The sequence below is a fragment of the Syngnathus floridae genome, chromosome 4 (genome assembly GCF_059516105.1).
Source record: "Syngnathus floridae isolate MCC-2025c chromosome 4, RoL_Sflo_1.0, whole genome shotgun sequence".
Classification (NCBI taxonomy): domain Eukaryota; kingdom Metazoa; phylum Chordata; class Actinopteri; order Syngnathiformes; family Syngnathidae; genus Syngnathus; species Syngnathus floridae.
The window spans coordinates 6,775,558-6,791,394 of record NC_142416.1 but is presented as its reverse complement, the minus strand read 5'-3'; the positions used below and the strand labels follow the sequence as shown (position 1 = coordinate 6,791,394).

At 40.6% G+C, this 15,837-nt stretch overlaps 1 protein-coding gene across 6 annotated transcripts in view; it reads right to left on the bottom strand.

Moving 5' to 3' along the window:
• The window catches only part of sorcs1 (sortilin-related VPS10 domain containing receptor 1), a 180,349-nt gene that overhangs the window by 79,952 nt on the left and 84,560 nt on the right, over positions 1-15,837 (bottom strand). For all 6 annotated transcript variants that reach the window (XR_015858240.1, XR_015858241.1, XM_088374787.1 and 3 more), the window contains exons 5-6: positions 4,210-4,283; positions 1,382-1,446 (exon numbers count right to left, since the gene is read on the bottom strand). Coding sequence is in view for 4 of the 6 variants with exons in the window: in XM_088374787.1 (XP_088230913.1) it covers positions 1,382-1,446; positions 4,210-4,283 (139 nt within the window). In the remaining 2 variants the exon portion in view is untranslated. The remainder of the gene's footprint in view (positions 1-1,381; positions 1,447-4,209; positions 4,284-15,837) is intronic.

Sequence of the window (15,837 nt, the reverse complement as noted above, 5' to 3'; positions counted from 1 at the left end):
GATGACTCGCGGTATCGCTCCCGCTGACATGTTTGCGGATGTCTGATATAAAGGGGCGTGATTCTCCAATAAACACGTTCGGTAAGTAGAGAGGGCACGACTGATTGATTGACAGGGTAGTGATCCAATCAAGACAACGCCATTCTCAGCCTGCACTCCTACCGTGTTATCAATATTATTTTTTTAAATGTATTATTAATTTTATATTCAAACTGAAAACCTAAACTAAATAACACTGAAGTCATTCAAGTCACCGTGTCTCAAGTCAAGTCAAGTCCCGAGTCTTTAACTTCCAATTCCAAGTCGAGTCTCAAGTTTTTTCATTTTTTGTCAAGTCAAGTCACAAGTCATCAAAACAGCGACTCGAGTCGACTCTAGTCCAAGTCACAGTGACTCGAGTCCCCATCTCTGCCTCAGAGTAACGAGAACGTAATAACGAACGGAGTCAGTTGGCATGCGGGTCCTCTCGGCTCATCTCGCGAGGTTCGACAACCGAATTTCGTCCGACATCCGAAGCAAAACATCTCGAATTTTTTGTTTGATTGCCGATTTGTTCGAGAACTGGGACGTTCGAATACCCAGGCTCCACTGTATATGTATATATACATAGAAATATATAGTGAACGGATGAACTCGGATACTGAGTGCTAATATACACTGTATATTCTCTCAGCCCTCTCAAACAAACAAACAAACAAACAAACAAACAAACAAACAAACAAACAAACAATTAAACAAACAAACAAACAAAGTCCAGGCAGATGGCAGGACTATATATACTATATATATATATATATATATATATATATATATATATATATATATATATATATATATATATATATAGGAACTTAAGTTCCTGGGCGTGACTGCCTGGACCTTTATGGGTTGATGAGTTAAACTAAAGAGAAAAACATTTCCACAGGCAACCAAAAACACACTTGTTTATCCTCCTGATTCAATAGCAACTTCTCGTTGGTTCGACGATGACATGTCTTTGTTTCAGAATAGGATAACTAGCAACAATTTGAGTTTGTTTGTTTGTTTGTTTGTGTGTTTGACAGGGCTTTGAAAGAATATACACTGTAGATCAGCAGTGATAAGCCGAGTTCATCCATTCACTCATTCATTTTAACATTCATTGTAATGTTTTGTTTCTTCTTTCACCATTTGAAGGGGACTGCATTGTTCCCCTTGGTTTACATAACATTGTAATGCAAACTACTTTTTCTATTCCATTTTCATTTTGTGACCCCATACTCATTCATTCACCTTTCAAATGATTTCTCCACGCATCTTCAATTTATTTCTATTTTAATTAATCTCACAATACATTACAGCCATTAGGCAATGGAGTGCCAAACACAAGTAAATTACTCACGTCCTTCACCGATGGTGGTTTCCAGGTGAATCAAACCTGGCTCCTTGTCCAAACCCATTTTTGACCTGAAAGGTGGAAATTTGTTTTTAACAAGGCTAAGGGCATCTTTACCCTTGCTGTGCAATTTTAACATAACATGCTTCCATATGAGACAAAGATTTATATCAGGGATGAGATTTTTCCGCGGATCCGCGGATTTCCGTGTTTTTTCAAAAGTATAATTTTCGTGAATCGTGTAAATCTGTCGAGCAAATTTCATTTATATATGGGGGGTGGGGGTGGGGGGGGGGGCTGTAGGGAAGCAGGCAACGTTAGCCTCGGCACTCGCGACTATTTGCCCGCCCGCCGCGACGTTATCTTACGGAAATCTGCTTGCCTCTGTAAACTTAACTAACTGGCAGCACTGATGCGACAACATCCGCCTGATTTTCGGGAGCATGTTGGCGCTACTTTCGTCACATCTTTTCTCCTTGTTAACTTAACTTATGCGGAGAACTAAGTGTTTTTACACCGCCACAATGTGAATTTGCGATTGGGTTTTTATCACTTGTAGACGAGTTATTTAGTTAGATAGATCTACGGACATATATATATATATATATATATCGCTCCCCGCCAGACCCCCAGCTACTTTACTAGTGTTTTTTCACATTTGCCATTCATATCCCTGTTTATATTAAATGGCTAACATAATAACTTTAATATCACTCACTCACTCACTCACTCACTCACTCACTCACTCACTCACTCACTCACTCACTCACTCACTCACTCACTCACTCACTCAATCAATCAATCAATCAATCAATATTACTATTTGATGCAAATGCCTTTTCAAAGGGCACTCCCCATCCTGATGATGGAGGAGAATATTTCCTGATATCAATAGACTCTAGAACTAAAACTCGACTGTAATGATGCCAACAGAGGGAATACCATATACGTAATCATTAATGACACATTATCATTATGGCATTTAATATGTATTAAAGAGATTGCAGGATCACAGGAGAAGCAAAGTCAGCAAGAGCATAGAGCAGAAGAGAAATGAGAGAGTAATGCAGGCAGAAAAAGAAGAAAAGAAAAAGGAGACATAAAAGAGAGAGACAAGATTTTTCCAGGTTACAATAATAACATACAGAATGTAAGCAATCAGTCTGTGTTTGGTTTGAGTGGCAGGAATAATGCAGAAATCATAAAATCACAGTCTTTTACTCGCGTTTATGGTAACATACACACACACACACACACATATATATATATATATATATATATACGTATTTATATATATATATATATATATATATATATATATATATATATATATACACACATGTATATATACATAAATATATATACATACCGTATTGGCCCGAATATAAGACGGTGGTTTTTTGCAATGAAATAACACTGAAAAAGTGGGGGTCGTCTTACATTCGGGGTCTAGACATTATACCTATTCACAACGCCAGATATCTTTAAAGCGAATGCTGAACTTAACTCCCCAGGCCAAAGGGAACCCCTATCATGAAGAATGAAAATAAAAATAGCAGTAGCAGTTTGCATTATTTTATTGCAATGTTTTTCCTTATTCAGATTTGTTTCAAGACTACAGTTACAGTTAGACTTCACTTTGATGGTTAATGCAGTTATTGCAATTTTGTTGTTTTATCACAGTAGATTGGTTTATTTACAAAAACCAGAAGCCATTCATTTACAAATGTGATTGCACTTTAGTTTACATATTTAAATCGTCAGATATTAAGATGTGATAGACCGTTTTTGCATGATATGAATGAGGCAAAATAACATGCTTTTTCTCTCAAATATATTGTTGTCATTTGTTTCAGATGTACTGTAATTATTTTCTGTATAAAAATTAAATTTGGTTTTCAAAAAGTCTTTTTTCAAACTTGAGTCTTGAAAAAGAGGGGGTCGTCTTATAATCAGGGTCGTCTTATATTCGGGCCAATACGGTATGTATTGTATATATAGTATGTATTTCTTATTAATCCAACAAACAATCAGTGATTAATTTGGACCTGGTTTGGGGATAAATAGTATCTCTAATGACCATTATACTTTTTTAGCTGTAGTTACATTAAGAGTAAGTAATGTTGCATTTTAATTTTGAATGACGGGGTTCATGATTAAATTACCGCACAACAAGCCCAGACTAGTGTCACCAGTGTGGCAGCTTGATGTTTACTTCAGGTCTCGCAAGATCGTATGAGGTCTTAGTTTTTCTACGGCAACAATACGTGAAAAGAGTACACATTTTATCAGGCCAAATTGAGCCTTAATCACGCAATTTAAAAAACTAAAAGTATAAATAAAAAATTAAAATACTCAATAATAATAATGGCATTAAAAGGAGGGTGGATTCATTGCGTTAAACTGACACCACTTTCAAAAAATTCTTTTTCTTTTCTTTTTTTTAACTGCAAATTAATATTCGCTTAAAATATCAGTTATCAGCCTCTTTAACCAATAATAATTGTTATCGGTATCGGCCCTAAAAAGAAAACCCGTATCGGTCTATCACTATGTTTATGACACATGTTTTTCTTACTGTGATGAGAACTGATGAAATAAAAATCATGATTACAATATAATCATGATTATTTGTTGCACAATACAAAATAAAGTAATGTCATAATCATTAAAGTCCTTTAAGTCCAACAGTATTTTTGAGAAGGGGAAAAAAAGATTAAAGAAAACAGAAAACACTTAAAGTTGTTTAACTTTCCTATTCAGAGTTAAATTCACAAAAAGCTACGGCATTTTGAACCGCCCACAACGTTTTTGATGCAAATCTCAGCACTTACCAGTAAAAACGATTTGGAGTCACTTTCTCGTGAACCAGTTGCCACCTCCTCCCAAACTCCACTGAGCTATAGAGCTGTATTCAACAAAAAACACATATCTAAGGTAGGGCAAACCTGAGCAAACAGGTGATGGAACAGCAAAGGGAAGACATGACATCAGAAAAGCAACATGTTCAAGTCGTGAGAAGCAAAGTGAAAATGCCTTCTTTTAAAAAAATGCTTCCATTGCCAATAGCTGCTGGGGTTTTATAATGACAAACATGTCTGGTCATTCAAAACCAAGTTTAATGCTGAATGAAACATCCACTATCTTGCCAGTCCGTCATTCTGAATAGATGGACTTCCGCCACCAAAAAGTGATGATTCTCACGAAGAATATGTCATAGAAAATAAACGAATTTGATTGCACGGTTTGTTTTGTGTCAAGGGCGGGCTACCATGGTGAAACAAAGTGGATTTGGGTTGCCAGGCTTGGTATCTTGTTGTAATATATATTTAACAGAAGTACCTTCTGAAAGTGTTTTGGGATAGCAGGGTGCCTACAAGTAACTTGTAAAAGTATTTTCAGAAAGTAACCTTTTCCAAAAGGTCATAAATAAGTGAGGAACAAATTCCATGTGGGATTCAATGGGGGTGTGGGGAATCACATTTGGTTGATCTGTTAATTGACAGGAATCCACAATCAGTTTTAAACTTTGAGTGTTCGCAGAAAGTTTTTTATGGGAATATATGAATATGGTCGACCCTTGTCAGGTACAAAATAATGTACACTGTATGACATCACAGTAGGTGCATGCTTGCTTTATAGTTCTGAGGTCCGGAGTTTGAGTCTCAAGTACAGATTTCCAATGTAGTCTGTCTGCATGTTCTCGCTGTGCTTTCCGTTCTGTATGGGTAGTCCAGCTTCCTCCAAAATTCCAAAACATACATGTTAGACAAGACCTCAGCAAAATACGCCCTTTGTGCGTCTCTGTCCGGCCCGCATGAGGCCAATCATAAATTACATTTGATTACAACTTAATTTTAGAAAAAAATCTGTGTTGTGCGTGGAATACAACTGTGCTGCTTTTATTTTGAAAGGCGTCGCACTTCCGTGTAGCGTACGTGTATGTGAGCTGTGGGGGGCAATGGATCAGCGTTCTCGTCGCACACCCCCTATCAGTACCCGGGCTTGAGCAGGGAAGCAAATGATCCCACCAGCAGACTAAATTCCAAGAGACGATGACTGAGAGCCAAGTCAAAGAATCCTAGTCAAAGTCCCAAAGCCGACAGCAAACAGCCTCAATAGCACCTCGCTGTGGGACCTGCCGTTCGAGTACTACAACTAAATGTCGAAGGCCTTTCTGCAGCCAAGTGAAGCCTTATCGAAGTCCTCGCCTTCCAACACTTGATTGACGTTATCTGCCTCTAAAAGACTCACATTGGCACAGAGGAAGCAGGCCGCTTCACCATCAAGGGCTTTGACCTCCTGTGCTACACCCTACATGCCAAACACGGACGGGCCACCTACGTGCGCTCTGACATAGATGAAGCAAAACACGACAACAACACATTTCTCTGACACCATAACTGTTGGTGGTTTCAATATTGTCAATGTGTAGAAGCCTCCTAGTGCAGGTCCTACCCGCACTACCCCACCCTGCCATCTACGTGGGAGGTTTCAACAGCCACCACCCTGACTGGGGATACCCAGCAGCGGATAGCGATGGAGAGGCACTTTCAGACTGGGCATCTAGAAATGACCATGCTCTGGTACACGACCCCAAACAGAGGAACCTTCCACTCCGCCAGGGGGAAGACAGACTACTCTCCTGACCTGTGTTGGGTCAGCTCTTTGAATGGAAGGCCCTGCTCAAATCCTCATCCTTGACGACTTTCCACACAGTCAACACCGCCCCTTGGTCGTACACATTGGCCTACAGCTCTCAGTCATAAACAGCCCAAGGAAGATGCGTTGGGACTTCCGCTAAGCCTACTGGAAGAAATACAGTGAAACTTTGGATAGGAGTGTTGTCACATCCCACTCCACACCATCACTGTAGATGAAGCCTACAACCGCTTCAGCCTACAAAGCTGCCCACTCAGCAATCCCACAAGGCTACCGACCCCTGTACAACCCATGCCTGGACGAACAAAGTGCTGCACTCCTACAAGCCTACAAAACATAAGGGGACCCTGAGATAGCAGACCATCTCATTGAATCGCTAACTACAGCTCGGCGAAGGAAATGGGAGGAGACAGTAGCTGACCTGAGCTTTACACACTCTAGCAGGAAATGCTGGATCCTCATCCGCCGTCTCGGAGTTGCACAAAAGCCCCCCAGCCAAAACCGAGCATCCATCACACCCAATCAAATTGCATCCCACCTACTGGCTATTGCAAAAGTAACTCAAGACAAACCCACCAGAAGCGCAGTTTCATCTGAGCTAAAGAAACACCAACAAGTGCTCAGAGAGAATAAAATTCCCGAGCCTTTTGAGGTTGATCAACTGGAGAAAGTCCTGCAGGGCCTGAAATGTGGAAAGGCAGCAGGATATGACAACATCTCTCCAGAGTTCATGAAACACCTTGGTCCCCGAGCCCAAACCTGGCTGACACAATTCTACACTAGGATTGCAAAAACAAACTTGATCCCAAAGAAATGGCGGGCAGCAACATTTATTGCCATACCAAACCCTGGCAAAGACCACAAACTGCCAGCCAGCTACCACCTAATTTCCCTAATCAGCGTTCCTTTCGAAATCTTGGAACGACTAATTCTACAACGTATTTCGCCAGGAATAGAGGAACTTCTTTGTGTGGATCAGGCAGGTTTCCGCAAGGACCGCAGCACAGGAGAACAAGTACTGGCTCTATCCACCTTCATCGAAAATGGTTTCGAGAGCAGACTGAAGACAGGGACTGTGTTTCTCGATCTCACAGCCGCCTATGATACTGTCTGGCACAAAGGCCTCCTACTCAAACTCACAAAAGCGCTCCCTGCCTGGGCAACAGCAATAATACAAACTCTGCTGACAAACAAAAGATTCACCTCGGTCAGAACACGAGTGCATGGAGAAGGCAGACAAACGGGCTGCCACAAGGCTCAGTTCTAGCTCCAGTGTTGTTCAATCTCTACACAAATGACCTACCCGCCACCAAATCCCGGAAATTCATCTATGCAGATGACATCTTTCTGGCATTTCAAGCACCAGACTTCGATCAACTGGAACGGGTGCTCACAGAAGATCTTGCCAAACTGGACCAGTTTTGCAAAACCTGGCGCCTATAGCCAAGCCCAGCTCAGCAAAAACTGTATCCAGCGTATTCCATCTCCATAATGCAAAAGCCACCAGAAAACTAAACATCTACCTGGGTGGACTCAAGCTGAAGCATGCCTCTAACCCAACCTACCTTGGAGTGACCCTTGACTGGACCCTATCTTTCAAGGAACACATAAAAGGGATGGCAGCCAAAGTTAAATCAAGGAACAACCTGCTCTGCAAACTCGCTGGTGTAAAATGGGGGGCAACAGCCTCCACACTGCGCATCTTAGCACTGGCCCTTGCATACTCTGCAGCTGAATATTGTGCCCCTCTGTCTGGTCAAGGTCCCCCCACACACAGCATGTGGACACCCAGCTCAACACAACCATGAGGACCACAACCGGGACTGTCCGTTAAACACCACTCCCCTGGCTTCCTGTCCTATCAAACATCCCCCCCCATATCCAGTGAGAAGCAGCCACCTACCAATCAATACAGACATCTACAACCCACCCACTGCTCGACTCCCGTCTAGACGACCAATTTGGAAGAACATTCTACCAACCGACTTCACCATCCAGTTGGTTTGGAAAATGGAATGAGAGTCCAAGGAGGTCCCAAACAAACACTTGGTGCCAGACCCCAACCAACAGGTCCCTGGCACCAACCTCACAAGAAGACAGTGGCCCACACTCGATCATTTCAGGACTGGACATGGCCGCTGCTTTGCCAGCCTTCACAAATGGGGCAGTAGCCCCACCCCACTGTGTTCTTGTGGAGAGGAGCAAACCATGAAACACATCATAGAAGTTTGTCCTCTCCACAGACTTAAAGGAGGGTTCGTCACCTTCCATACAGCAGACCAGGAGGCAACTGCTTGGCTTAGGGACTTTGCCTTCGCTAAATAACTAAATGTGAGCTGTGCGTGAAGGTGAACAGCGTGACGTAATGCTGCCCTCAAAATGTGTGCTGATGCTAAGAAAAGAAAAGTTGACAAGGAGTGCCTTGTTTTCAACAAGACATGGACTGCCAAGTATTTCTTTACAGAAATGAAAGGTAAAGCTGTGTGCCTGATTTGTGGTACATCGGTCGCTGTGTTTAAAGAATATAATTTGAGTCGCCACTACACAACCAAGCATGAGGAAAAATACAGACATCTATCTCATAAAGATTACTGATAAAGAAACATTAAAAAAAGAATTGTTGTATTGATGCGTTTCTATAAATGTGTTGTAATTCACAGTTTGAGGAAAAGTTAAAGAAGTTAAAAATAAATTGTACTAATTAATACTTTTTTTTAAAATTTGACCTATACACCACAATTTCACATAGCTTAATATAAATAGTATAAACAGAATAATTGTAATTTTCTAATTACCAGTACCAGCTATTTAAAATAAATAGTTTAGTGCATTTTACAATGGAAGAAAATTGAGCAGGTTTAAGTTATCGTTGGTGTGACCCTCTGACACGACTCGGGTTTTTCATGTGGCCCCTTGTAAAAATTAATTGCCCACCCCTGTGTTAGACAATTTGAATACTCTATATCAGGGGTGCCCAAACATTTTCAGCTCGCGAGATACTTTTGAAATGACCAAGTCACAAAGATATACCCACTAAAATAGTATATACTATCTATCTATCTATCTATCTATCTATCTATCTATCTATCTATCTATCTATCTATCTATCTATCTATCTATCTATCTATCTATCTATCTATCTATCTATCTATCTATCTACCGTATTTTCCGGACTATAAGTCGCTCCGGAGTATAAGTCGCACCAGCCATAAAATGTCCAAAAAGTGAAAAAAAACATATATAAGTCGCTCCGGTGTATAAGTCGCATTTTGGGGGCAATTTATTCGACAAAATCCCACACCAAAAACAGTCATGAACGAGCAACAACAGGCTAAACGATAGCAACAACAGGCTAAACGATAGGTATGCTAACGTGACAAACACAAACAAAAAGCTGAGAACGGGCCTGACGTAACATATAGAGTGATTAAGGACAACTATTACATGAATAACATGTTTATAAAACCATCAGTGTCACTCCAATTCATTAAATAGCAACAACAGGCTAAACGATAGGTATGCTAACGTGACAAACTCAAACAAAGAGCTGAGAACGGGCCTGACGTGACATATAGAGTGATTAAGGACAACTATTACATGAATAACATGTTTATAAAACCATCGGTGTCACTCCAATTCATTAAATAGCAACAACAGGCTAAACGATAGTATGCTAACGTGACAAACTCAAACAAAGAGCTGAGAACGGGCGTAACGTAACATATAGAGTGATTAAGGACAACTATTACATGAATAACATGTTTATAAAACCATCGGTGTCACTCCAATTCATTAAATAGCAACAACAGGCTAAACGATAGGTATGCTAATGTGACAAACACAAACAAAGAGCTGAGAACGGGCCTGACGTAACATATAGAGTGATTAAGGACAATTGTTACATGAATAACATGTTTATAAAACCATCGGTGTCACTTCAATTCATTAAATCCATCAATCGTTCTTTGTCAACAATGGGTGCGCACGGCTGAGGGCGCTTGCACTTCAAAATATTCCACAGGCTCATATAACGATAGATAAACTATATTTCAAATAACTATAATACAAGCCAATAATATTATCAAACCATCCGTGCACTTTAATTCCATTAAATCTATCAATCAAATTCCTCGCCCTTTGTCAACATCGCCGCGCGTGCGCCCTGACGTCAGCCTCGTCTTTATTCCACAGATCTACTATATAACTATATTATAGCGTTAACAAAGTACAAGGATAGACGTGGGTTTGGTAAACGGCTCTTTATTAAACAAAACAAACTTCCAAGCGTGTGGCGGCGTGGACTTCCAGACAGACCGGGCGTGCGTAATGGCCATGTCCGAGCCCCGCGCACCGTTCGCGGACAGCCACTCGGCCGAGCGCCGGCCCCCGACTCAGTAGAGTAGGACCGGGCGTGCGTAAAAGCCATAATAGTTTTTCAAACCTTCTATGTCACTCCAAATCCTTAATTCCTTCAAACACTTTGTCCTCCGTGTCACTTAGAAATGATCACTGCTAATGATGCCGGTAGTCCTTATGTGGGCACGTTTGTATGTAAACAACCGCCGCGCCGCGCTACTGACGTCACTTGAAATAGTAATCCATTGGTACATCACGGTTCTCCAAACTTTCTTTCTGCTGCTCGATTACTGTTTTCAGCGGCATATTTTACAACTTGAAGTTTGTAACCTGCAAAATATGAGTTTCTTTTAGGTGCCATTTTTCTTAAGCCCACCCAGTTGATGAGTCACGGCCAACGGTGAAATTTAGAGCGCCCTCATCCAGTTTCGTCTGAGAATATAATTTTTTTTGGTTGTTTTATCAAAGTCAAAGTCTGCTTTATCGTCGATTTTTCTTTTTATATACTAAGACACACAAAGAGATTGAAATTACGTTTCCACTATCCCTCGGTGAGATAGTACACATATGCATACAAGCAACACAAAAAAAAAAACAAGAAGGCACAAACAATGAATAAATAAGAATATGTTGAATAAATGATAAATAAACAAATAATAATAAATAATAATAATAAATATAAGAGGAGCAAAAATGGAGCAAATGTACATACACCAGACAGTGTACTTGGATATGGTGCTTTAAAGTGTTAATTGCTTTATTTGATGTTTTCTCTATTTTTTATGTTTTGAAAATGTTCAAGATAAAGATATAAAAGCATGTGAAGTGATCAACTATACTAAAAATAACATGGGAAGTGGTCACCTATACTTGTAAGTGATGTCTTAATGATCAAGTAAAAATTTGTGAAAAAAAACATATATAAGTCGCTCCTGAGTATAAGTCGCCCCCCCACCCAAACTATGAAAAAAACCGCGACTTATAGTCCGGAAATTACGGTATCTATCTATACTGTATGCGTATATATATATATATATATATATATATATACATATATATATATATATATATATATATATATATATATATATATATATATATATATATATATATATATATATATATATATATATATATATAAGTATTTGACCCCTTGCTGATTTTGCAGGTTTGCCCACTTACAAAGAATGCAACGATCTAATATTTTAATCATTTGTACATTCTAACAGTGAGAGACAGAATCCCAAAGAAAATTCCAGAAATTCACATCATATGAATTTATAAAAATTGATAACCGTCTGATGAGAAAAAACAAGTATTTGAACCCCTGGACAAACAGCAAGTACTCTGGCTCCTACAAGACAGTTAGTCTTTCTTTAAGACACAGCCCCAATCCCAACCAATTATCTACATCAAATACACCTGCCTCGCCTCGTTACCTGTATAAAAGACACCTGTCAACACCCAGACAACCAGCATCCAACATCACCACCATGGGCAAGACCAAAGAGCTTTCTAAGGACATCAGGGACAAGATTGTTGATCTGCACAAGGCTGGGATGGGCTACAAAAGAATCGGAAAGCAACTTGGAGAGAAAAGATCAACTGTCGGTGCAGTTATCAGGAAATGGAAGAACCATCACACCACCGCCAACCTCCCTCGGTCTGGGCCTCCACACAAGATCTCGCCTCGTGGGGTCTCCCTGACCATGCGAATGGCGAGGAATCATCCCAAAACCACAAGGGGGGAACTGATGAATCAACTGAAGGCAGCTGGGACCACAGTTACAAAAGAAACGGTTGGTAACACACTACGCCGTCATGGATTGAAATCCTGCTGCGCACGCAAGGTCCCCCTGCTCAAGAAGAAACATGTACAGGCCCGCATGAAGTTCGCCATTCAGCACCTGGACGACTCAGAAGAGGCCTGGAATAAGGTGATGTTGTCAGATGAGACCAAAATAGAACTTTTTGGCCTCAACTCAACTCGTCGTGTTTCGAGGGCAAAGAACACCGAGTACAACCCAAAGAACACCATCCCCACCGTCAAGCATGGTGGTGGCAACATCATGCTTTGGGGGTGCTTTTCAGCCAAGGGGACAGGACAACTCCATCGTATTGAGGGGAGGATGGACGGGGCCATGTATCGTAGAATTCTGGACCAACATCTCCTTGCCTCAGTGAGAGAGCTGAAGATGGGTCGAGGATGGGTGTTTCAGCACGACAACGATCCTAAGCACACCGCCAAAGCAACAAAAGAGTGGCTGAAGAAGCACATCAAGGTTCTGGAGTGGCCGAGCCAGTCTCCAGACCTGAATCCAATTGAAAATCTTTGGAGGGAGCTTAAAATTCGAGTTGCCAGGCGACAACCTCGGAACCTGAATGATTTGGAGGCTGTCTGCAGGGAGGAGTGGGCCAACATCCCTGCCGAAATGTGCACAAAGCTTGTCACCAACTATAAAAACCCTTTGACATCTGTGCTGGCCAATAATGGCTTTTCTACAAGATATTAACATGCTGTTTGTCCAGGGGTTCAAATACGTGTTTTTCCTCATCAGACGGTTATCAATTTTTATAAATTCATAAGATGTGATTTTCTGGAATTTTCTTTGGGATTCCGTCTTTCACTGTTAGAATGTACATATGATTAAAATTATAGATCGTTGCATTCTTTGCAAGTGGACAAACCTGCAAAATCAGCAAGGGGTCAAATACTTATTTCCCCCACATATATACATGTATATATATTAAAAAAAAAAAAATCTTTCCTCACCCCCCGTGGGTGGTCTCTTTTTTTTTTTTTTTTTTTTTCCCTTCAAGCTCGGGTCCTCTACCAGAGGCCTGGGAGCTTGAGGGTTCTACGCAGTATCTTTGCTGTTCCTAGTGCTGCACTTTTCTGGACTGAGATGTCAGATGTTTTTCCTGGGATCTGTTTCAGCCACTCCTCCAGTTTGGGGGCTACTGCCCCTAGCGCTCCAATGACCACAGGTACCACTGAAGTCTTCACTCTCCAGGCCTTCTCCAGCTCTTCTCTGAGCCCTTGATATTTCTCAAGTTTCTCATGTTCCTTTTTCCTAATGTTACCGTCATTTGGGATGGCTATGTCAACCACAACGGCTTTCCTCTGCTCTTTGTGCACCACCACAATGTCCGGTTGGTTCGCCATTACCATTCTGTCTGTCTGGATCTGGAAGTCCCAGAGGATCTTGGCTTGGTCATTCTCTACCACCTTTGGAGGTGTTTCCCACTTGGATCTTGGGACTTCCAGTCCATACTCTGCACAGATGTTCCTGTACACTATTCCAGCTACTTGGTTATGGCGCTCCATGTATGCTTTACCTGCCAGCATCTTACAACCTGCAGTTATGTGCTGCATTGTCTCAGGACCTTCTTTGCACAATCTGCACCTGGGGTCTTGTCTGGTGTGGTAGATTTGGGCCTCTATTGCTCTGGTGCTCAAGGCCTGTTCTTGTACAGCCAGGATCAGTGCCTCTGTGCTGTCCTTCAGACCAGCTCTTTCTAGCCATTGGTAGGATTTCTGGATATCAGCCACTTCAGCTATGTTTCGGTGGTACATCCCATGTAGGGGCTTGTCCTCCCATGATGGTCCCTCCAGCACCTCATCTTCCTTTGATGCCCATTGTCTGAGACATTCACTGAGCACGTGATCCGTTGGGGCCTTATCCCTGATGTACTTATGGATCTTGGATGTTTCATCTTGGATAGTGACTCTCACGCTCGCTAGTCCTCGGCCTCTGTCTTTACGGCTAGTGTACAGTCTCAGGGTGCTGGACTTGGGATGGAACCCTCCATGCATGGTTAGGAGCTTCCGTGTCTTGATATCTGTGGTCTGTATATCCTCCTTTGGCCACCGTATGATTCCTGCAGGGTATCTGATTACTGGTAGGGGGTAGCTGTTAATGGCTAGGGACTTGTTCTTGCCGTTGAGCTGACTTCTTAGGACTTGCCTTACTCGATGGACGTATTTGGCTGTGGCTGCTTTCCTTGTTTCCTCGTCAAGGTTGCCATTTGCCTGTGGAATTCCAGGGTATTTGTAGCTGTCCTCAATGTCTGCTGTTGTTCCTTCTGGGAGTGAGACCCCCTCTGTGTGGATTACCTTTCCTCTTTTAGTCACCATGCGGCCATATTTCTCAAGTCCGAATGACATTCCGATGTCAGAGCTGTAGATCCTGGTAGTGTGGATCAGGGAGTCAATGTCCCGCTCGTTCTTAGCGTACAGCTTTATGTCATCCATGTAGAGGAGGTGGCTGATGGTGGCCCCATTCCTGAGTTGGTATCCATAGCCCGTCTTGTTGATTATTTGGCTGAGGGGGTTCAGTCCTATACAGAACAGCATTGGGGACAGACCGTCTCCTTGGTATATACCACATTTGATGGTCACTTGTATATGTATGTATATATATATATATATATATATATATATATATATATATATATATATATATATATATATATATATATATATATATATATATATATATGTGTATATATATATATGTGTGTATATATATATATATATATATATATATATATATATATATATATATATATATATATATATATATATGTGTGTATATATACATATATATATACGTACTATATATATATATATATAATATGGCTGACGTAATTTTCAGAAGTCCAAATTAATTGCACAATTTGTATCATTTTTCCTTTGAAAGCATGCGCATCTATCCATAATGTGTACACAACTATTAATTTGTGGGTGCCTCCCCATTTTATTTTGGAATAGAATGCCCTTTATTTACTATTTTTTGTAAACTTTCTAAATTTTAGATGCTTTTGTTATCAATAGTTTTTAATATTTTTTTTCTTGCTTTATTTTAAATTAAATAAAAGTACCCTGATTTAACATTTTCTTATATTATTCAAATGAAAACAATACAACAGATTGTCGGCCACACGGCTCTGTAAAAAAATGGAACGTGTGGAGTGTCCACGTCCGGCCGATGTGAACAATTGTCTGGAAGTTGTGTGACAATTTTTTTTATTTATTAAATGCTTATTTTACATTGTTGGTCAATAAATATTAAGTTAAATGAAGTACTGGCCTATGCTGTTCTACTCTTAGCAACTGCATTGCTAAAAAAAAAAATCTCAATTATTTTACATAATTAAAAGTTTTTGAAAAAGTAATGCAATAACTTTCCCTAGTAACTTGTTACATTTAGGAAGGAGCAATTCAATTACCAACTGTAACTAATTACATTTTGGAAGCAATTTGCCCAACACTGCTTGAGACCAACACTGGCAATGTGTTGGCTGGGACTGAATCATTGCTTGTTGGACCTATTCCAAAATAGTAACGTGTGTTTACTCCACTAACAGTCCAAACAAGAAGGTAGATAACTCTCAGTAATGGTTATTAATGAGCTAGGGTCTTGGGCAATTAATGAATAGAA